Source organism: Plecotus auritus, assembly GCF_963455305.1.
Source record: "Plecotus auritus genome assembly, chromosome: 2".
Lineage (NCBI taxonomy): Eukaryota > Metazoa > Chordata > Mammalia > Chiroptera > Vespertilionidae > Plecotus > Plecotus auritus.
The window spans coordinates 189785669-189809843 of NC_137771.1; the positions used below are offsets into that span (position 1 = coordinate 189785669).

Genomic DNA, 24175 nt, shown 5'->3' on the forward strand with positions numbered 1-24175 from the left:
TCTGAAAGCACCAGAAACTAGTTTATTCAGTTCCTTATTTCATATCCTATAATTCACAGACATAGCTTTTTGTTTTCTTCCCATAGAATCAGTGACAAAGAAAGCAAAATAAGTAAGTAAATAAATAAATAAATAATAAATAAAATTAGGGGATTAAACTCACAGTCAAACCTGCATTATTACACTGGTAATGGGGATATTTCTTAGTTTCCCTCTGTGTCATTTGTATTTTGGCTTTTTATTCCCTGTCATTTCATTGATGGAGAGTTAGTTCCCTATCACTTCATTTTTTATAGTAAGTTTCCAATTGAAGATTGTGTCTGAAATTGTATCTTTTTAAAACAACATCTGCCATTTCACACTGCAGAAATTGGTCTTGATCAATGCATCACCATCAAGCTACATGGCTTTAAATGACATTCCAAAACCCCAGCAATCACTAAATATGAATGATTATCCTGTGACTTAGTGCAATGGGGCTCCCTGTTGGGCTGCGATTGAGTGCTTTCTTGTTTCTTTGATGTTTTGCTCATTTCAAAGTAATTCGCCAGTGACATTTTTATACACAACACTGAAGCAACTAAAATTCCATGTATTCCTTTATTTCTGCTTGTAATCCCAAAGTTTGGCGCATATAGATTTTGGAACAATTTCAAACTCTTTTAAAAGTATGTTGTCCACTGAACCTTTTAAGTCATGGATAATTTTTTATTTATTTTTATTTTTAAAAGTATGTTTTTGTTGATTTTAGAGATAGAAACTGATGAGAGAGAATCGTCAATTGGCTGCCTCCTGCACACCCCTAATAGGGATTGAGCCTGCAACCTGGGCATACACTTTGATTTGGAATCAAACCAGTGACTACTTGGTTCATGGTTGATGCTCAACCACTAAGGCACACCCCTGGGTGGCATGTATAGTTTTTAAAAAGTGATTTTTTTATTTTTCAATTACAGTTGACATAGGGATGGTTAGTTTTAAGGAGTTACTTAAAACTTGAAAGCTATGTGTTTAAAAAGTAACTTTTTTGGGGTTTGTTGTCCCACTTATTTATTTATGCTTTTTGTTGCCCTTGCTCCAGGGAGATCTACCAAAAATAAATTTGCTAAAACCAGTGTCAAAGAGTTTACTGCTAATATATTTTTTTTCTAGGAGTTTATAGTTTAGGTCTTACATTTAGGTTGTAAAATCTAAAAAACAAAATAAAGTCTCATAGCTACAGAGAACAAACGGGTGGTTGGAGAGGAGAGGGAAGTTAGGATAGGTGAAGGGAAACAAAAGATACAAACTTCCAGTTATAAAATAAACTAGAGGCCCGATGCACGAAATTCATGCAAGGGGCTCGGCCCTCGGAGCCCCAGCTTTGTCTGGAAGGTTGTCTGGAAGGATGTCCAGAAGGTCGTTTGGCTGTCTGGTCTAATTAGCATATTATGCTTTTATTATTATTGACTAGAGGCCCGGTGCACGAAATTCATGCACGGAGGGGGGGGAGGGGGTCCCCTCAGCCCAGCCTGGACACTCTCCAATCCGAGACCCCTCAGGGGATGTCCAACTGCCGGTTTCAGCCTGATCCTAGGGATCGGGCTGAATCCGGCAGTCAGACATCCCTCTCACAATCCAGAACCACTGGCTCCTAACTGCTCACCTGCCAGCCTGATAGCCCCTAACTGCCCCCCCCCCCACTGGCCTGGTCTCCCCTAACTGCCCCTCCCTGCCAGCCTGGTCACCCCCAACTGCCCTCCCTGCCAGCCTGGTCACCCCCAACTGTCTCCCCCCCCCCCCCCCCCCCCCCCGCTGGCCTGGTTGCCCTTCACTGCCTCCCTCTGCTGGCCTGGTTTCCCCTCACTGCTCCCCCTGCCAGCCTGGTCGCCCCATGCAGCCTGCTGGTCAGTCGTTTGGTCGTCCCTCGCTAAGCCCCTGCCAGCCTGGTCGCCCCACACAGCCTGCTGTTCAGTTGTTACTGTGAGGGCGTCATGAGCAATTTGCATATTACCCTTTTATTACTATAGATAAGTCATGGGGATGTAATATGCAGCACAGGGGATGTAGTGCATAGCACAGGGAATATGAAGTGAGTTCCTTTATCAGAAGCAACATTGTTGTGGAATACCATGATAGTGGAGAAGGCATTCTGTAAGCCCAAGGATGGTAGTTTTGGCAGAAGCATTTGTGCAAGGAAAGCAAATCCACATCCAGAATCAGTGTCTATTTCAGCCTGAGCAAAGGGCTGCCCCTTCCATGATGGAAGGGTTCCGATGTAATCATCCTGCCTTCCACTAGATGGCTGACTGCCCTGGGGATGGCGCCCTCCTGGGGACTCAGTATTGGTCTCTGTTGCTGGCGGATTAGGTGCTCAGCAGTGGCTGTAGCCAGATAGGCCTTGGTAAGTGGGCGTCCACATCGCTGAGCCCGCGTGTAACCTCCGTTTCTGCCACCAGGGCCATCTTGTTCATGAGCCCACTGGGCAATGACGGGGTGGCTGGGGAAGAGGCTGACTGGTATTCACAGAGCAGGTCATCCTATGTACTTGAAGCACGTCCTACACACTGGCTTCTCCTTTACGTTTTTCATTAATAAGTCCTGGACAAATAATCCATATCAGTGCATTAAGAGCTTTAAGAACACGTATCTTCCCAACAGATTTTTTTCTTCTTTTGTATGATGTGAGCAGACTGGATTTACAGCAGTGTGATTTAGTGGAAGTTAACAATGAGGGTCAAACTCATGTCTAGACCTGAACTGTGTGGTATTTTCTGATGTATTGATTTGATTGCACAGAACTAGAAACACTCAGCATTCATTTAGGAAGCCTGTGCCTTCAAGATGACAGGGAAGTGGCCACGCTTCAGTATCTAGGCCAGGTGAGGTCATGACTTTAGCACTTAGATGGTGGGTAAAAGCACTGAGCTAAACCAGTGACTGCACTGGGATCCTCGTCTCTTCTCAACTGCTCTCTAACTTAACAATGACCATTCCTTTTATTCATTAATCTGTGTATTTAGTCTGCAATCTCGTGGGCAGGGACCTTGTCTTAATCATTGCTACATTTCAAGTGCTTCAGATAATGTTTGATACACAGTAGTTCATTTTATAGTCATTTATTACTTTTTCAGCAAATATCAAGGGAGCCCACTAATATTACATCTTGAATGGACACTCCCTTTCTCTTTTCCTCATTTGTTTTTCTGGCTATAACTCTTTTTCATTTTCCTTATTTAGCAAAAAAGAAAAACAAGTTTCATTGAAAGGCAACTTATTGAATTCAATTCTACAAATCGCCCTGACTGGTTTGGCTCAGTGGATAGAGCGTCAGCCTGTGTACTGAAAGGTCCCAGGTTCGATTCCGGTCAAGGGCATGTACCTGGGTTGCGGGCACATCCCCAGTAGGAGGTGTGCAGGAGACAGCTGATCAATGTTTCTCTCTCATCGATGTTTCTAACTCTCTATCCCTCTCCCTTCCTCTCTGTAAAAAATAAAAAAATATATTTAAAACAAACAAACAAAACAACAACAACAACAAAACAAACAAACACTTACTGAGTGCTTACTTTGCACTAGGCGTAAAATTGGGTAAGAGACTTTCCCTCAAGTCACTGTTTGGTAGAAAATAAAGACACATAGAAATATAATCAAATATCATCAAAAGTAATATGGCAAATGCCATGATAGGAAAATGCTTTTGGACCTAGGAGAATGTCTTACAGCTACTATGGAATACAGTATCCAGGGTCAGCAACCCCATTTCTAGGTGTATACCCAAAGGAAATGAAATTAGGGTCTTCAAGAGGCATTTTCACTCCTATTTTCATTGCAGCATTATTCACAAGAGCCATGATATGGAAACAACCTAAGTGTTTGTCTACAGTGGAGATAAAAAAGATGACATAAATAAGTAAATACAAATAAATAAATAAGAAGTAAAAGGAAGGAAATCCCGCTATTTGCAACCACATGGATTGACCTTAAGGCATTATGCTAAATGAGATAAGTCAGACAGATAAGCTGTATGACATGACTTATATGTGGAACCTAAAAAAGCTAAAATCATAGAAACAGAGAGTAGAATGGTGATGGCTAGGGCCTGGGAGTGAAGGAAATGGGAAATGTTGACCAAGAGGGTGCAGACTTCCAGTTATAATGAATAAGTTCTGGGGATCTAATGTGCAGTGTGTTGACTGTAGCAGATAGTACTATATTACATACTTGACAGTTGCTAAGAGAGTAGATCTTAAATATTTTTACTGCACACACAAAAATGGCAATGGGGTGATGAAGGTGTTAACTAAATTTTACTGTGGTTCGCATTTCACAATATATATGTATATCAAGCCTCCAGATACACGTTTGGCACTTGAATCCTTGTCAGAATCTGCTTCTGGGCATATCTAAACCAAGACAAGCCTAAGATAGGATTTGAACCCAGGCTCTTAGTTGTTCCTCTACTGACACTAGGAAGCAAGCTGGCAGAGAGCAGGAGCTAGTGCACAGGGGCTTGGGAAAGGCTGCTGGGTTTGAAGAAGTGATTCAGGACGGCTAGAACAGAATGACATGAGTGGGATGTGGCAGTGGGGAGTGAGGCTTGAAAAATGCAGCCTGGGATGAATTCACAAAGTACTTGTAGGTCAAGTGAAGGTATTTGAGCTTTATCACAAAGGCAATGGGAAGTCATTGCATTGTTCTACTCAGGTATGATATGATCAAATATCCATTTCAAAATTTCTTTTGGTATAAGGAAAAGAGTGAATTGGGGCAAAGGGCAATGGAAGGAGAGGAGATAAGCAGACTGATTCTGAGGCTACAGCTATTAGGAGAGTGACAGTGTGGATAGAAGAGAAGGAGCTAGCCTGACAGATGCTTAGGGAGTAGGGTCAATGCAACATGGTGATGGGTGGGATTGGATGCATGCACAGAGAGCGAGAGATGTAGGGTGGATGGCAGCGAGGATTGGCTGTGTGGCTTTAGAAAGAGGACAATTTCAATTGGAGCTGAAATTGAGTTGAAAGTGGCTGAAGGGTTACCCAGGTGGAGATATCCAGAAGCAGATAAAGACAGAGCTCTAAGATTTAGGCTAGAGCCCACAACTAGATACACAAATTTAGGAATATTGATTGATATTTGAAGATCTTAAACCCCTGCATATGGATGGAATACCTTAAAAAATGGGAAAAAGGCTACAGAAAGTATATGAAATATTTTCATGTACATTACTCCATTTGATCTTCAGAATAACCATCTGAAGCAGAGAGGAAAGTTATTTTCACCATCTTTTAAGGGGGAAAATTAGGACATGGAGTGAGGTTAGGTGACTTCAAGGAGTAGGTTTACTGGATTTATGTCCAGTTCTCCTACTATTGCACCACTCTGTCCCTTTCAGAATACATTTGCATGCCTATATTGAGTGATATAGGTCCTTTCCAGAAAAGTATTTTAGAGGAGGTATCATATATTTCCCCATGTTATATATGTCTCCATTATATTGTAGAAGCTTATCAAATGTCTAATTATGACATATAATGTCCTTTTCTGTAATTTTTACTTGTTTGCTGATAATTGGACAGGCATTTAATATAGTGATTGGACACAGGCATAGATGACACCCAATCCCATTTTTCAAGGTCGTGCTGGCTTTGCAGGTGAATTCTTGGAGGCTCAGTTAATGCCTGCTCATTTTTCTTGATCCATTTATTCCTGCATCACCTGTCACCACGGCTGTCTCGTTTTCATTATTTTTGATTGTGGGCTAAACACCCAGCCTAACTCTACAGAATGAAGTTTTAGGCAGTAATCATTCACATTTATCCGTGGACTTCCTAAATGCTTACAGCCAATCTTCCTGAGGCTTTCCTCTTGCCCCTTTTATGTCCTGGGGAAAACACTCCCCAAACAGGACCAATAAGTTATACCACAAAAGGTCCCTGAAGCAGAGCCACCTTGGAATGCAGAGAACATAAACATTTTTGGCCAAGATGTTAAAAAACCTACTTCCCTCTCTTATATGTTAGGGAGATGACACTGAGCTTTGGAACCTGTTGTAGAAGAGCTTGTATATGTGACAAATTATGACATAGTTTATTACATGTTTGTGGCATATTTTATCTATTTTGGGGGAATCGCTGGCAATGTCATCTACGTGTGAGCCAGCCCGTGTAACCTCCCTGGGGCAGTCACAGTCAGAGCTGGGATGAACAGACTGAGGAGTGGCTCTCGCTCACAGACAGCAGAAGGGGGCTGTCGTGTTCTGCTGTGGTTGGCAATTTGCTCTCCTACCTCTCTAAGCATATGGTACATGGTGGTGGGAAGACACATCCCAGATTATGGCAGAACACCCTCTGTGTTGTGCTTTCTCAGCTTTCTGCTGTTTTACCCAATTTCCAGTCAATTATCCTGATGTCTGGGGGTATTAATGAGTTTGTTTTAGGCAGAAAAAAAACATACATTTCCATCCTGATCCTTTTCTTTGATCACCAGAATGTGCTTATTTTATTTTAATTTTGATAGAAATCATGTTATGAGTCATTTGTGAGAAGGGACAGTTTCTGGGACTTCTGTCCCTTTTGCCCACTTTTCTCCCTTTCAAATGGTGAGAACAGAGCCACTACATGATAATGACTCACATAGGGAGCAGATGTGCCCTGCCTGATGAAAAACTCGGATAAGCTATTTCCTCCAGAGGCGTGTGTGTTTGTGTGTGTTATGTGTGTGCGTGTGTGTGCATGTGTGTATGGACTTTTTAAATGCTGTGACTCTTTCCCACCATATCAGACCTCCTGAGTATCTAAATTATTTTTGTGAGGGCAGGAAGTATTCCACCTATAGCAATCCTTTCCTTTTGGGGAGAATAAAAATGTTTCCAGTGTGATGATATTTAACTATATAGTTAGTCATTTTCTTTTTCCAGTTAGCTGAAACTTGGGGACAGAAAGTAGGGGATGGACAACATTTTCCTTTTCTGAGTTGACAGCTCATGATTATGTCCTTAGTTTCAAATTAAAATAAGTCACCTGGGCTGGTGTGGCTCAGTGGGTTGGAGTGTCATCTGGTCCACCAAAAGGTTGCATTTTCAATTCCCAGTCAGGGCACATACTTAGGTTTCAGGTTTGATTCCCAATTTGGGGGGGGGGGTTTAAAAAAAGTCTCCAGAATCCTTTGCATAAGTATGTCAATATATTTGGATACGGTGTGTGGTTAATCAGAGCCTGTTTTTTTGACTCTTTTCCTAGGAAGAAGTAGGAACTCGAACCCAGTCTCTGACACTCTTGAGTGTAGCCTTGGTGCTGATGACTCTGGTTCAAGTGTACACATTCTCCTTCTCCTCCTCTGCCACATCTCTCCCTGAAACTCCTGTTTCCTTTATGGGTGGCTCTCTGATGCCCTGCATGCAGATGCTTGTTCATTCAGCCTCTTAAGTCCCTATTTTAAAAAAGGTTTCTGGGATTTATGCCCTGGCTAGATGAGATTCAATACAGGGCCAGAATCTCTTCTCTCCCTACTTGGGTGGACCGAAATCTTCTTCTTCATCAAAGAGCTTTTTCTTTCAGAGAAAGTAGGAAGCATGTAATGTAATATCTCAAGTCAATCTCTTGATTCCCCAGCCACATTCCTCCATTGACAGAGAGGCTTTTAAGCCTCCCCAGAACTGACCTTAGTTACGAGATTTTATTTGGCAGGGTGATATGGCTGGGGCCAGTCCTAGGAAAAGTTGTAGGAGAGATGAAGCTCATCTTAAGGATCTTTTATTGCCCACACTGCATCCATCTTTCTACCTTTGCCTCAAAACTCTTAGTGCCTGGTCCTAAAAATAATTATTAATCATCATAAAACAATTGCTGTCATTTTGTAAGTGTTTATTATGTGCTAAACATCTTGCTAAGCACTTTATATATCACCTCATTTAATCTTATGAATTAGATGCTTTTACTATTGCCATTTGCAGATGAAGAAATTGATGTATGAAGAAGTTAATTATATTTCCCCAAATTTCACGGCTATTGAGTGCCAGAACCAGGCTTCAACCTCATGCCTGAATGATTCCAAAACCTGTGTGCTAATCTCTTACATAGACTACCCTCTCCTTCTTGAGCATTATTCCATTTTATAAGTTTAAGACTCCTACTGTCACTCATCCGCACTTACCTTTTATGTTTTTTTTTTTCAGCCCCGCTCCTAGATGTCTGGGGTGATGTATGGTTCTAGGGTATATTAGTGTGCTGGGGAATTGATGGCTGAGAAAAAGCATTGTCCAGGGCTATCCGCAGTTTCATTGCCAGGCATAAGAATCTGCACTAACAGGAACAGATCCCTAGTGGTGGCTTTTCAGGTATTGTTATTGCTTGGGAAGATCTTCAGATCATACAACAGAGAATTCTGCTTAATTTGGCTACTTTTTAAAAAAGAATTCACTTGTGTACGTTTATTGAACTCCTCCTATGGGCCAGGAATTGTATCGAACTAGGTGATGAAACATGATAACAAAATAAAACAGGGATGAATAAAATAAATCCATGTGTTCAAGAAGCTTATAGGAATACCAGAGAAATAAACCATGACTATCATATGGGATGATACATGTTTTTATAGAGGGATGTATGGGGTGTTAGTGAAGCATAGAAGATAGGCACCTACCTTGGGCCTGTGGGACTCAGGAATGACTCCCTAGTGCAGATGAAGTTCACGCTGAATCTTAAAGAATGAGTATGAGTTAGCAAGGTGGGTAGAAAGGTCAGAGGAAGGAGTCAGGTAGAGGAAACAGTAAGCACAGAAGCCAACAGGTGTGAACGAATTTGGAATGTTGGGATGGCCACTGGTTAGAGGGCTGAAACATGAGAGGTGTGGGGATGACAGTGTGAAAGAGACTTAAGGGCCAGTTCACTTCATGACCCAAGTTATTTGAAGATGACAAATGTTACTAGTTCTTGGGGGTGAGTCTTAAGTAAAGGAAGAACATTAGGCTGGTCTACAGTCTGTTGTTGAATGAAAGCCTCCTCGTTTTAGCAGAGCTTGATCCCTGCAATTTCCAGGCCTGGGCTGGGTTTGGCTGGCTTCTTTTAAAAAAAACAACATCTTTATTGTTGAACGTATTCCATATGTCCCCTTTTTTTCTCCCATTGACCTCTTCTACTCCCCCCGCCCCCGCCCCACCCTAGCTGTGGCTTACTTCTTTATACAAAATAGAAGTGAAATGGGGGGAACCATGTAAAGATGGCTTGTAGTTTTCCCAGGGCTGCTGTTCTGGGATCACAGACGACATTGATATCAGACGTAAAGTAAACTGCTGGCTTTACCGGGTCTCCCAAAGGGCCCTTTGTTCCAGTTCTCCATGGGATTTTTGAATTGGGTTTAGTGGTAAATGCTGGCAGTTTATGCGGCTCCTCAACTATTAAATACTTCATTCTTAAAAGTGGAGACAGTTGCTATTCACTCTTGGATGATTTGGACATGAGGCTTCTCAAGCACACCAAGTGGAACCTTCTAAAAAGTCTTGGATGTTTGCCAGACTAACGAGGGTTGTTAGTATTCAACGGGTTATGTATTCAGCCAGATAGTGTGAATTTTCAGAGAAACAGGGAGTTGGAAAGCCTCTCTGTTGTATTAGCACAGTTTGTTGTAAGTGGCCTCAACTGGCTGAACTGGATCTGGCTGCTGGGATTTCTGCCAACAGATGCCCAAGCTATATTTACAGCACACTGTTTTCTAGGAAACCTGAAATTTCCCAGCTGATTATGACCAGAAAGACAGGGACATAAGTTTCCTATTGGCACCGAATTCTGTTTCTGGCACCACTGCTGGAAAGGAAGGGATATGTTTTTCACACAGTATGAGTCCCCAGTCTGGACTCGGTGCTTTCTTCTCAGTACGGCTAGATGTTAGTGACAGCAGCTGAATGTTATTGGTTAGAGACAGACACTGTTAATTGTTCCAAAATGATACTTCAGTCACGCTCAAGGATGACACAGGGATGGCCTGTTGTGTTTGCTCACCACAGGAAGGAGCTAAGTGTCAGGGTTTGCAGCTGCCTCCCAAGCTGCTGGATTTTTAATGCAGCACATAAAAAGGCTGAGCTTTGATGACTCTCTGGCTGGTGGAGGCTGGTGAGTTTGGACAGACCTAGGTTGAGGGAATTACACGCGTGTCTAGATGTTGTGGTCACCACGGTGGTGTAGACAGTAGGTGAGGTTGCAGATAGATGGTGGGCGAGTGATGCTTCCTGTTGGTATCTCTGTGACAGAATCTCTCACTGCCTGTTCAGGAAGGAATCATTTTCTTAAGTTTTATAATGTGTAAAAAACCTAAGGGATATTGAGAACCCACCTCTTTATCTCTTCACATGTTCCTTAAATGAATTTACTCCAAACTAAGTGATAAATGGGGCAATTGAATGTGTGCAAGTCCAAATAGGTATTTACCAACCCCGAAGGATAAGTAAGGCCCTTAAGAAAAATAGAGAGACATTCTTTAGTACTTGATAAACAGCAATAGTTGCTTAAATTAGACTTTCTAATTCTCAGTCTCTTTCCCCCCATATATTATTACTCCTCTCTTTTCTTTTAAACTAGTTTCTGTTTCCTATTAACTCTCCTTGCATTGTGATATCAGATGCTGCTAAGGGAACCTATTGTCTCTTGCTGAAACCAAATATTCCTGCATCTCTCATTGAGTGCCAATCAGAAAATTTTTTTCTTTTAAATTTTATGAGATAACTGGGGGAGTCCTAGAAAAACTGCAAAGTTAATTCTAAGCACTGGTTGTTTATTCTCCTTTGCCCTCTCAATAACATGAGTTTTTCACCCTATATGTGGGGCATTTTTTATCTTTCCATCAAAATCTGTGTTGGCAGGAAAATTTGGTTTGAGTTTGTCTGAGTTGCCTGGAGTCGATGTCTGTTGTTAGCTTGCCCAGCACCCTTCCTTTATTCTTTCATACACACTCATTTTCCTTTAGGGAATGATTTGACCCCCACCTCCATCATTATAGGGGTGGGCCCAGTAGTGGACAAGAGAATTGGCATTTTTGAGGACAGATATGAATACTGTTTTTGGTGTTTTTTTTTTTTTTCCTTTTTGAGTATAGCAGAAGGGATTTTGTGAACATGTAGTTGCTGGGTGTTATCTTGCTGCTGTATAAAGATTAAGAATAAGAAGAAAACAGAGCAAAGAGAAAAAGAGAATGAGAGAGAGAGAGACAGATGTTGATTTTCAGGAGGAGAAATTGTACTTAAAGAAATTCCTGGGACTACTAATTGTGCTACTAGGTAGTGAGGCTGTGTACAGGAACTTAAAGCCTTCTCAATGGCCTGAAATCATACTATGCTGGTAACAAGTCTTATTACAACTTGCAGGCGCTTGGGGATTAACTTTGTTTTAGGAGAACTTGGCTAAAGAACAGTTATGGAAGCCCTAATTAAGTGATCATATTGATTGGAGAGAACAACTTCTCTCTCTACCTAAATGAAACATCTATCTATATAATGGAGGACTATGCAAATTACTGGGACCCCATAATGTCACAACCAAACAGCAGGGACCTGAGGCTGCATGGTGCCTGGCCGGGGTGAGGGACCTCAGGCCGCACCTCCTGCCCTGCGGAGCTTGATGGGGGTCCTCAGGCCGTGACCCCCGCCCTGGTGCCAGGCCGGGAGACCTCAGGCTGTGCCCCTCACCCAGCAGGGCTTGACAGGGGACCTCAGGCTGCACCCCCCCGCACGGCAGGGCTTGATGGGTGACCTGAGACTGCGCCCCCCCACCCGGTGCTGGGCCAGGGGACCTGAGGCTGTGCCCCCCGCCTGGAGGGGCTTTACTGGGGTGGGGCTGGCTGGGTCTGGGTCTCACCCAATGGGGGTGTGACTGGCCTGGTCTGGGTCTCCTGCATTTTTAAAATGGGTGTGGGTGGTGGGCGGGGACTTGACTCTAGGTCCCGTGGCATGCCCCAGACTCTGACAGGAGAGAGATTTTCATATACACTTTACTAATTTTCTTTCATCCCTGACACTTCTATTATAGAGAAAGGGCAAATAGCAATATTAAAATATTTCCTCTAATTAATTCCCTTTTAATGTGCATGAATTTCATGCACCGGGCCACTAGTTTACACATAAAAATCACTATTGGAATCCACAGATTGAAATTTCCTTCCAATTCCTTGGCATTGCACTGGAGAATGGTACTTTAATGGAGATGAATCCAAGACATACTGTAGCAACACTTTGTTAGAAACAAAATCTACTTAGCAGACAACTTAGTCTGATTTTCATGGAGTTGAATAAGAACAGAATGTAGAATTTCAAACAGTCTTACCTTTCAGAGGCCAAGTCATACTTGAGAGGTTGTGCAGGATTAAAATCCACATGGTCATCATGTGGATTTAGTGTTAAAGGGGACATAGTGGTCAGCTGGCCTGACATTCTAATTTGACAGTCAAAAAGTCAAGAGACTAATTTAGAAGTTTAAGGTAACCTAATCACCACATCTTGAATGAAATCTTTTGAGTTTCATTCCAGTACTCCTTCTTTTCCACCCATAGAATCTTTCACTGTTATCTAAAAGCCCATAAAACCATGGAAATGGCTTTACCACAATGGAAAAGCTAAAGGCTGGATATTTTCTCAACTCTCCACCATCTTAGTATCTGTGTTACCTTGGGGAAGTTACTTAACATCTCTGAGCCTAAACATTCTTATATGTAAGATGGGATAATAGTGCTCCTTCAATAAGGTTGTTATTAATAAATTATTTAACACTTGTAAAACATCTAAGACATTGCTATTAGTCCCAGTTCTTCCTCCTTTAATAATGAGCACTTAATGGTGTATACATTCAAATTACTTGAAGGGGATGTTGTGTTATTGGAATTCAAGAAGGCACTAGTTAACTTCTTTTTGGTGTCATTATTTTGAGATTTCTACATTCTTATCACAGCTGGGAATTTTTAATTTAAAATACAGAGGAAAATAAAAATAACTCATCTAAAAGTTCAGTTGCATATTTTTTCACACCTTGATCACTGAAAGGAGGCTCAAGGAACATTAAAGATGTCTCCATAGTCACAAAGATTTCTCTTTTGTCTTAAGAATTATTATTTTCTTTTTAAATATATTTTTATTGATATCAGAGAGGAAGGGAGAGGGAGAGATAGAAGCATCAATGATGAGAGAGAATCATTGATTGGCTGCCTCCTGCATGCCTCCTACTGGGGATTGAGGGTGAACCTGGGCATGTGCCCTGACTGGGAATTGAACCTTGCCTTCCTGGTTCATAGGTTGATGCTCAACCACTGGGCCATTCCAGCTGGGCCAGAATTATGTTTTTAAGGTGTAGTAGGAATTGAGTTTTCCATCATATTTTTCAAATATTCATAATATTGCATGTGTATGTGCTTGGGTGTTACAAAAGAAACTTTCTTTATAATTTCTTTAAATACCTTTGAACATAGTGAATCATAGGTTTATGGATTACCACGTCTTATCAGCTTAGAATGCAAGAGGTATTGATATCTTGCTGATGTGATGGATTTTTCCCCTTAAATTTTAATTACACATTTGAAGTCCTGATTATACCTTAGGGGTTTATTTGCTTATGAAAAGTCAAACTATGAATTACAATATTGCAGAACACTTTCACTTCATCAGATTAGTTTCACCATTCATTTCACAGATACGATTTGTAAAATTTTGCAACACCTAGAAAACTACATTACAAAAAGGTATTTAAATATAGATGAGAAAGATAGATGTTTGTCTTCGTCTTTTGATATTGATGTTAAATAAAAGATGGAATGTTTTTGTTTAAAACCAATCCCTCATCCCTCCCTCCACCCCAACCACAATAAGTAAATGGAAATGTGAACAAAGGCTTTCTTTAAATCTGTTATTCAGTTCAAGTGTGTGTTAGGAAAAAAGGTCTGTTTTGTGTATAAAATCTAGCAACAAAAAAGGCAATTGTAAATAGAAAAATAAAACATGTAGAGGAGACAAATATTCTGCGCACACAACTTTAAAATCCCAATAGGGGACACATGTTAGAAAGAGAGAAACTACACACTCATTAACTTAAACATAAATTCCCAAAGAGCAATATTCCAGCTTGTTCATTTGCCACAATAGATCTACCCATTGAAATAAGTCCACTAGTCTTGACCAGCAAGTAGGATCTTAATTTTACCATCTAAGAGTTCAATTGAAATGGAAGAAAGATTTTCTCACAAATATCTTAGTAACATAGACTTTCCTGGATTGGAAAAGAGCATGTACTCCACATCCAGTCAGTTCACAGGTAATGAGACTCCTGTAAGTGTCATCCCCTCACACAGTAGCAGGGTCTTACATGGACAAGGGCTCTGTTCATTTTTTTATTTAAGTCACAGGAAATGCTTATAGAATTGGTGAATGAAAACAGCTTTCTTTTTTGGAAATTAGTTTGAAAATCTGAAGTTATGAATAGAAAGTAATAACAGGAAAATAGCTGGCTGGGTCTCCCCACTCCTTTACAGTGATATGGTAGAAACACAGGAAAAATGCATTAACATCTTTTAGGAAATCTGGTCCCTTCACTTGCTGTGGGGATCAGTTCAGAATAAGAAAAGAAAAACAGCATTTTTGGCTGCAGCTCTAGTAAATAATGAATGATGAAAAATATTGCAGAAATGTCTTCAACACAGACCTTATCACACTGATATTGTCTACATTCCTCCACAAACCTTGGCAAATGAATAACTGAGCCCTATTTTGGTAGAATGAGAGAAGGAAGCACTAGTTCCAGCATCGAAACAAGATTATGAAAACAACCAACCAACACAAAACAGTATTTCTTCTCCTGAATAATAAAGACATCATGTTTGCATATAGAACAGCTTTTGCATTATTGCTCTATGTATAAGAATATATTAAGGAACTCATAATAGACTGCACATTACAAACTTAAGGTTCTTTGGTGAAGAATGAAAGAAAACAGTATTTGAGCTTTAAAGAAAACAATTTTGTCCATTTTGCCTTTATCTATTGATCCGTTGGATCCTGTCACAGAGCAGGGAGAGGTACTGTGTGAGCTTCACCATGGCAACGATCACCACGCCCCCAGCCATCATACACGTTGGCCAGAAGAGTGAGTGGAACAGCACATTGGAACTGTAGAGTTTGGTTAGGATGACGCTCTTCTGGTTTCCTTCTGGGTCAGAATAGCAGGAAAAGTGTTGGTACTTCCTGAAGTTTTCCATGACAACACTCACCAGGGACATGGATTCTTCAAAATTTTTTCCACACTTAGGTATATAGGAGCACTGTGGAAAATGAAATAAATTGTCACCAGAAGATACTGTGTGTGTGTGTGTGTGTGTGTGTGTGTCCGTCTGTGTCCAGTACAGGCGGATACTGAGGCCAACTTAATGATCTGTGAAATAACCATGATGGTTACTCTTTTCATATTCAAACTAGTGCCTCCAGAAACCCTAAGAATGCACACATTAATTAAAACAATGTTTTCAAGGATCCTTCCAAGATATATTTTGATAGTTCACCCATATAAGTTTAAATATTGATTAAACTGGATGACATCAATGGATTCTTTTTGCCATAGCTAAGCATAGTGGGTATTAATTATTCCCTATGAACACACTTTTCCATGGGATCAGAATGTCAACCTTCTGTCTTTTGTCTGTCCATAGCTGTCTGTGTAACATCAAAAGCTACCAGTTCTCTTAGGGAAAGTAGTTTCTCTTATCTTTTTGGCTAAATTAATCTGAGCCACCTTGTTCACCTTACTACTGTACTTAAAAAACAAATACCCAACAGTTATACCCCTGGTGAATTGCTGACAAAGAATATCGGAAAGTGTAGGAATATTGAATAAAGAGCTCTGATGAATGTTTTATGTCCAGTTAGCATAATAAAGTAATTTTTTCCATAAACCTAGAAAAATTAAAACAGTACCAAATCAGTTTACTCTTCAACCAGCACCCACCTGAGAACTTACAGTATCTTTCCTTTGAACTTTCCCCTTCTCTCTTTCTTACTATATCTCTTGTACTATATGTCTCTCCTTTCTTCCTTTCTATACACTTATATGTTTGATTTGATTCTTTCTTTGCATCTCTTTTCCTTCCCTGCCTGCCACTCCCCTTACCTTGCTTTAATTTTCCTCTCCAGTCCCTCTTCTTGTCCTCCTTTCTCTTTTTCCTCTCTCTCTTTTCTGAATATAGATGGCGTTAATAAACTTTGTAGTTTTTTAAAATTATAATTTATTGGGTATATTTTTTTAACGCACTTTCCTAATTATAAAGCAGTCTCTGAGGAGATGAAATCTCTGTGACCCTCTTTCCTGGGTTGGTAAATGGGCAGTGACAAAACTCAGAACAATGAATCTAACTTTTTAAAAAGCTGGAAAAAAAGTGACTTAAGTCACTTTTCTGGGAGATGTGTGAATCATTGGTTAACTCTTTACCCTCCCTATAGTAAGGGGTATCCCAATAAGAAAAATCCCTGTCTCTTGTTATATTCATTATCAAATAATTAATTTAACTGATTTATCTGAATTAAATTGGCAAGATCACTGCTAATCCAGTGTTTTAGAGTGATTTAGCAAACTATGCCCTCTCTTCAAAATTGTTATTTTTTTGTTGAAAAACTGTCATAATACTGATTTTATGAAAAGGACAACAACCAAAAAACCACCTCACCCATCTTACTGTTCTTTACCAATTTATTAGTTGTTATAAATAATCACATCTATGACTTTTGCAATGTGACTGACACCCCCGGAGTTGTGCAGTGCACAACTCCCATGACTCTGAGACACACGGATGAGGTGGGCTGCTGGAGAACACCGAGCTACACCAGGGGAGCTTCGGGTAGGATCCTGGAACTGCACCATTTAGACTTGTAGATTTCACAGGAAACAACTATAAAATAAATGGAGTGCCTTTTGCTAGTGGAGTATGTTTGGCTCACTCTTTCCTCTGATGTTATTAGTGGCTACAGTGGCATCTTGCTTTGTTGGCTGTGCTATAATCATTGGATTATTTGACAGCAGGAAAATTCTTCGATTAGTTAAGAATGGAGGATGAACATGCTGGCTTTATCGTAAACCAGGCTTAAAGTAATGTTTTCATAACAAGAGCTGGTTGGCAGCTTCAAATCTAATCAGTTAAGAATAAATGTGAGTATACTCATAAATGTGAGCACAGCAGAAGCTGGTACTAGCACAACATTAAAGGTCTGAAAGTATCTTCAGGAAAGCACAGTTTCTCAGTGAGTTATAATTTAGTACGAAAATTTGCCTATAACTACCATAAAGCAAATTTTCTACCAGCAGGATGCATTCCGGATCAAAAAGATTTAAGGCGATAAACATACATTTTTTTTTCCTTCTTCAATGCAGCCATCATGCCTTTAAAAAATTTAAAAAAAATTTTTTGGAAGCAGAATATTAAAAAGAAAAATCACAGACAAGCCATTTGTGGTTGAATTCAAAGAGAGTGGATTTTGATTTTGAATGCATCCGGCTTCTGTATATTTTTGTGCCAAGACCATTTATAGTAGTAGATTCAGTGGCTAAGAGTACTAAGTTATTGAAAGGATCTCAATAAAAATGGCATTCCATTAAAAATGGAGGTTTTTCTTTTCTTATGCTCTCATGAATTGATGTGGCTTTAAAATATTTTTCAAGAAGCGTTTGTCAGCCAAATGACAATAATTCTGGCACTAGATAGGATTCTTCCAAATAAAATGGGATATAAATTACTTTTGAGACCATCTAGCAAGGTCATAATTTAGAGGCTGCTTATTATAGTTTCAAGCCACCAGGGTCTCAAATGTACATATTTGGAGTGGCCAGACGAGGCATCTTCCATACCTGGTTGGACTTGGGTCCTGGGGCCAGTGGTACATACAAGTGCAGCTCCACATTGCTGGTGGAGTGACGATTCCTTTGCCCGGGTGTTTTAACTTTTCTAACCTTGCCACCTGCCACCTTTTAACACACATAAATGAGCTCCCACTAAGTCTGTTACTGGTCCCTGAAAACTCTACCCCAATCATTCCTTTACTTTTCTTATTGATCAGATCTCTGTTGTGAAAATGAACATACCATGTGGTCGGACGAGCCCCTCCCTGCCTTGTGTTCAAGAGATCTGGGTACTGTGTTTTTATAAGCGAGCTACTTGGCTCCTCAGAATCAACTTCTTTATCTAATGAGGCTAACAGAGCCTTCCTGGCAGGGTTTGTGTGAAGATTAAATGATGAATGTTAAAAGCCTCATTGAATTTTCCCTAATGTATTTTCTTACTGGAATATCACACTCTCCACGTGATCTCAAGACTTTAACCAAGTGCACATATTAAACGATGAAAACTCTAAGGAGGGCAAAACTCCTAGTTAGATGGTTTTACAGGAGCAGTCCTGTTGGATGGTTCTTGTCTCACATTCCTTGTTTTTGTGTCCAAGGAGATTTGATATTATGCTGAGTCATACATAGTGTTCGAATTCTAGGTTTCTGTTTCTGTGGCTCAAACTATAGCCATGTGTATGTTTCTGAGGCTGATATAAAATTGTGGTGAAGATTTAGTGATCTTATGATTTCATCATATGTTTCAAGGATAATTTGATGTGCTTGGTTAGATTACATAGAATGCATTTTTTAACAAATGGAAACTCTATGCAGTGATCTATACTTAGCTGGAAAAATGTAATGTGGACTGAAAAGATAAAAATCCTGGCATTTTTATTGTATTATATATATTTATTGATTTCAGAAAAGAAGGGAGAGGGAGAGATAGAAACATCAATGACGAGATAAAATCATTGGCACAAATCCTACTGGGGATAGAGCCCGAAACCCTGACATGTGCCCTTGACCAGAATCAAACCTGGGACCCTTCAGTAAGCAGGCCAATGTTCTATCCGCTGAGCCAAATTGGCTAGGGCAAAATCCTGCCATTTTAGATACTTTTATATTTTTAGTGGGAGGTGTGGGATAGGAAAGGTTAATTTTCAGACTCTGTGATATATAATACCAAACAACATATGTGTGATATATAATACCAAGCAACATATGAATAATAATTTTATATACACAAGGCACATAAGTACTAATCCAAATCTATATATATAAAAGCCAAGCGACCCCTCTCCCCTACTCCCTGGCTGTCCCTGTCCCCAATGGGGGGTGATCAGGGGTGGGGCCAGCTGGCTAACCACCCATGGCCCCTCCCCTCTATCGCCTGGCTGATCAGCCCCCATGAGGGTGGGTGGCCGGACCCCACCCATGCATGAATTTGTGAACCTGGCCTCTAGTATGTTAATATATATATATATTTTTACCATGGCTATAGGTCATTCTTTTGTGCTTAACATGTGAATATATAGACCTAGAAAACCTCTGAGGCAGCCATTCGGCAGAAGATTTAGTCCCACATCTCTCTTCATCCTGAATTTTGTTAATAAACCTTTCTGCTTTCCCAAATCCCTTAAATTCTCTTTAGTATTGAAAACCACAGAGATGGCCCCACAACATGACCTTTCCTCTCCCAGATGAGGACACCTGGCTCCTGTCACCCACCCCTGACTGTCCTTTCCCGACATGGCAACAAAGGTCCAGCAATTGCATCTTCTCCCCAGTTCTTCGGAAAGTCACTGAACATTTTCTTCTTGGGCTCATTTCTAGAATCTTTTACATCAGTAGAGTTATTTTCAGTTTCATGATAGAAGTTTTGAGAAACTACCTCTTGAGCTTTGCTTAGACATTCTTTGCAGGCCTATGTGAAGCCCAAAGTGACAGGCCTTCACCTGAAAATAAAGGTTGTGGGGAGGAGTGGGGGCCAGGCGGAGGGGTGTTTGGCTGAATAACCTCACCTGTCAGCCTCCTTTTCCATCTGATGGTAGGAAGGGAACTATCAATTCTTAGGATCATCATAGGGGAAGGGCTTGTTCTTTCATAAAAAGAAGGGTGTCTTATTTCAGAAAGGTTAGATGTTAATAAAATCCAATCACTATTGTCTCCAGTGTGCCAGGGGGTGTGCTAGGCATAGGCATCAAAAACATAAACATGCCCTGGCTGGTGGCTCAGTTGGTTGAGCATTGTCCTGCACACCAGAAAGATTGCGGATTTGATTCCAGGTCAGGACACATACCTAGGTTTTGTGTTGGGTCCCTGCTCTGGGCACTTATGGTAGGCAACTGATTGATGTTTCTCTCTCACATCAATGTCTCCCTCTCTCTCTCTCTCTCTCTCTCTCTCTCTCTCTCTCTCTCTCTCCCCCCTCTCCCTCTCTCTTTCTCTCTCTCTTAATTAATTAAAACATATCCTCAGGTAAGGATTAAAAAAACATAAACAATATAAGGTAGATCAATTAATAGGAAACCGGAAAAGTACACAAACAAGGAAGGGTGGCGGATGAAATAAATGTCACCAGGAATGAAGTTAAAAAGGTTTTCAGTAAAGAGTATACCCTTTCACAGAGGTGGGCCACAAATTTGTTCTGAGAACTCTTTAGTAGCCAGGACATTCTAGTCCACAATATCTATGAGATAAAAATGAAAACAAAAGAAACTACATTGCTCATGTGAAACATGAATATTCTTGGTTCTTGCCCTGGCCTGTGTGACTCAGTTGGTTTGAGTGTTGTTTCATGCTCCTGAAGGTTGTGGGTTTGATTCCCAGTCAGGACACATCCCTAGGTGGTGGGTTTGATTTCCTGGTCAGGGTGTGTATAGGAGGCAGCTAATCTATGTCTCTCTCTCACATTGATATTCCTCTCTCCCTCTCTCTCTCTTCTAAAATCAATTTAAGAAAATATTTTCTTGGTTCCAAAGTCAGATGTAATTTTTTTCTAGTATCTTCAAACAACAAATATTGTGCACATGTTTATTAAGCATGTACAATGTGTCAGGATTTGTGTTCTGTGCCAGAGGAAAAAAATCATCCCTACATTCAAAGAATGTAGATAGAGGTCACCAGCTGGCAGCCTTGGGCTACTCTGGCTTCCCAGCACATTTCGGTCTTCTAAGTTTTTTGAATATTAGTGATGGACAGAGGAGCTGAGAGGGTAAATTGGGACCCTGTGTTCCTTTCCTTTTAAGACTTCCTACTCTGTAAGAAAGTGAATCCTGCAAAATTTAGTTTACACTTGTTAGTTTGTACTTCTAGTGTCTGCTTGATTTTGACAAGCAGGACTGTGTGAAATGTTTGGTAGATGAGAGGAAATAGGATTCACACTCTGCTATGTACCCGTTTCTTTCAGTATCGAGACAGGTTCCTCCCAAGAGAGGTTTTTCCTTTCTGTGCTTTCCCAAGCTTTCACATTTATGACAGCATTTCTGCTTGATTTGGAATAGAGAAGATACTTAAGAGACCCAGGAAATCCACTAACGAAATAGAAGCTGTGTAGAGCCTTGGGATTAGGCAATTCCCAGAGCATTAACCCGTGGAGCTCCCAAACCCATGATGTCTCCAGTTAGGCTGAGAGTAAGTCAGATATGTAAACTGACCTTGCTCTTCATCATGTTCCCCTTTCTTGGAAATTGGAAAGGAGTAGGTTCTTTCTCCATGCTTCTCTTCTTGATGCTGAGTCTGAGCCTCCTTCAGGCACATTCCTCCTTTCATTTATGCATAAAGGTACACTTAACTGTTCCAGAATTCAGTTTTGGTGAGCAGTGACTGAACTCCATTAATAATCAAAGCATTTCTGAATCTTTGGTCCATTGCAGTTTCAGCAAATGCCTAATAAATATCCCTAAAATTAAGGTGCTAGCTTTGAGGATGTCATATGTCAAATTTCCAGCAGGCTTTCTCCCCTCCTCCCATCATGTTTCACTTATATCTGTTTAATATTCACCCTCTGTAAACTGGTACTAAATATACACCCCTGACCTTCCCTATGGATCGCAGATAATTCTATCCTTTGCTCATGGCCTTTTACTTAAGTACCTCCAGGATATGATGGAATGGCATGAAGTTTCAGCTATTCACTAAAATATGCCATCAGAAAGATAAATATTTCAAGGAGTTTAGATTTTTCAAAACTCTTATCTTTCCTTTCTCAAGAGAATGCTCTAATATTTTCTCTTCAAGAGATCGTATGATGAGGTAAAGAGACTTAGATTTTTAATTCAGACCTAGTTAGTGAATGTGTGACTTTGGGAAAATTATTTCATTTTCTGAGCTCAGCTTCATTATTGTGAAGTGGAGGTAATAGTGGTGCTTAATACTTGGGATTTCTGCTGAAATTAAATAAGTAAGCTTCATGTAAAATATTGAGTACTATACTGCACCTGGCACTTTTTGAGCTCCTGATAAAATCTTTAGAAGTAGGGATTTAGTCAGGATTAAATGAGATAATTTTTATAAAGTTCTTAGCATAGTGCTGGGCTTAGATTCATAGTGGACACTTAATAAATGTTGGGTCCCTGTTTTTTCACATTTAGAGTCCCAACTCCACTTAATATTCTTCCCTTCTCCCCTTACCCTACTAATGCTGTACAGAGGAACTCAATGAGTACAAGGTTTGCTTAGGATTCCAGAATCTCACAGCATCCAAGCTCAAAGTGAAATAAAATCTAGAGCAGTGTTTCAGAACTGTGTGGATACATTTTTAGTTGCCATAACTGGAGGGAGGAGGATGCTAGGGATCTAGTAGGTAGAGGCAAGGGATGCTGCTAAACATCCTGTAACATACAGGACAGGCCCCACTCACCTTCACGGAAAACAAAGTTTTATTCCACCCCAAATGGCAATAGTGTTGAGGTTGAGAAACTCTGTTCTAGATATGCATATTCTCAGGATTGAGCCCAGGAGGCTTCAGAATGGGTGACAAAGTGAGGGGTGACACTGAGTTTGGAGTGGTAAATAACTGGCTAATTTATGGAACTTATTCTCCACCAAAAATAGCTATCTTCTCCATGATAGATAAAATACCATATGTATGGTATTATGCCACATACCCCAAAAATGGTTATATTTTCTTGTTTTGCACCAAAATTCACTTTAAATTTACTTTCAAACCAGATGGTTATGTTTTAAGAATCCCTGGTGGGTAGAAATGTTTAAACTCCCAAAGCACTGAGAAATTCAACAACCATAGTGAATTAACACTTAGCCACCGTTTAAGATTCCAGTGGCACCTTGTGACCAGGGGAGCCAGGGGCCTTGAGCCCACTTGTAGCACCCAGAGACTGTTAAGCAGGTAATTGCTCCACAAGAGGAGCCAGCGTATCAGCTTAAGCAGCTTTAGCTGTAATGTTGACGAGAGGCTGGGCACTGTGTTTGCAGGCTAAGGAAAAGGGATATATGAGAGAGTGTAAAAATTTAAAAATAAAATCCTTTGGATATTTTCTACAAAGATACCGACAGCTTGCTTGCTTGATGTCCTTTGCCTCCTGTGGTCTCAAATCAAACATTGTCAGCAGTGCCTTATGTATCTGAATAAAAATACAATTTTTTGGTAACTAGGGGGAAGGCTATTATTTTTAGTGAGCTTGGGGAAGGGTAATAGGAAGGAGAGATCCACATTAAGAGTATTTTAACCCCCCACTCCCAGAAATATCCTGAATGTTTTTCATGCTGGACTAAGATCATGGTCTAATGGCCTGCTGACATGCAGATAACTGTATTTTCAATGTATATATTTCTGATTTTTAAAAATATATTTTTATTGATTTTAGAGAGAAAGGGAGAGGGAGAGCAAGATAGAAACATGAATGATGAGAGAGAATCATTGGCTGCCTCCTGCATGCCCCACACTGGGGACTGAGTCCACAACCCAGGAATTGAACCATGACCTCCAGGTTCATAGGTCGATGCTCAATCACTGAGCCGTATTGGCTGAGCTATATTTCTGATTAAGGGAAGAGGACAGCTATTCAGAGAGTGAAGAACTACCAGGCCAGGGGGGAGTCAGTGTTTGGTGTCACCTTTCCCCTGAGAGCATCTGCTGATTCCAGGAGAGGGCTGAGAGCCTGGAAGGCTGAATGGTATTTCTGACAGCCTTGCAGAGTGAGGGCCTATCAAGTGGGGCCCCTAATGACTTCCCCTCCTTCACTTTGTGTTGAGACTCTTAAGGGCTGCATCATAGGAGTAATGGTAAACCTGAAGCAAACAGGTCCTTACAGGGACTTCAGTTCAGACTTGAATGTCTCAACTTTTGAAGTCAGAATGAGATGATCATTAATGGCTAATGGCCTCAGGAGCCTGGCAGA

General features: G+C 40.6%; 1 protein-coding gene across 2 annotated transcripts in view; it reads right to left on the reverse strand.

The window, feature by feature from the left end:
• Positions 1–13455: 13455 nt before the first annotated feature.
• The window catches only part of KCNMB2 (potassium calcium-activated channel subfamily M regulatory beta subunit 2), a 234961-nt gene continuing 224241 nt past the window's right edge, over positions 13456–24175 (reverse strand). For both annotated transcript variants that reach the window (XM_080654872.1, XM_080654873.1), the window contains exon 5: positions 13456–15267. In XM_080654872.1, coding sequence (XP_080510998.1) covers positions 14983–15267 — 285 coding nt within the window. In that variant the 3' untranslated portion in view covers positions 13456–14982. The remainder of the gene's footprint in view (positions 15268–24175) is intronic.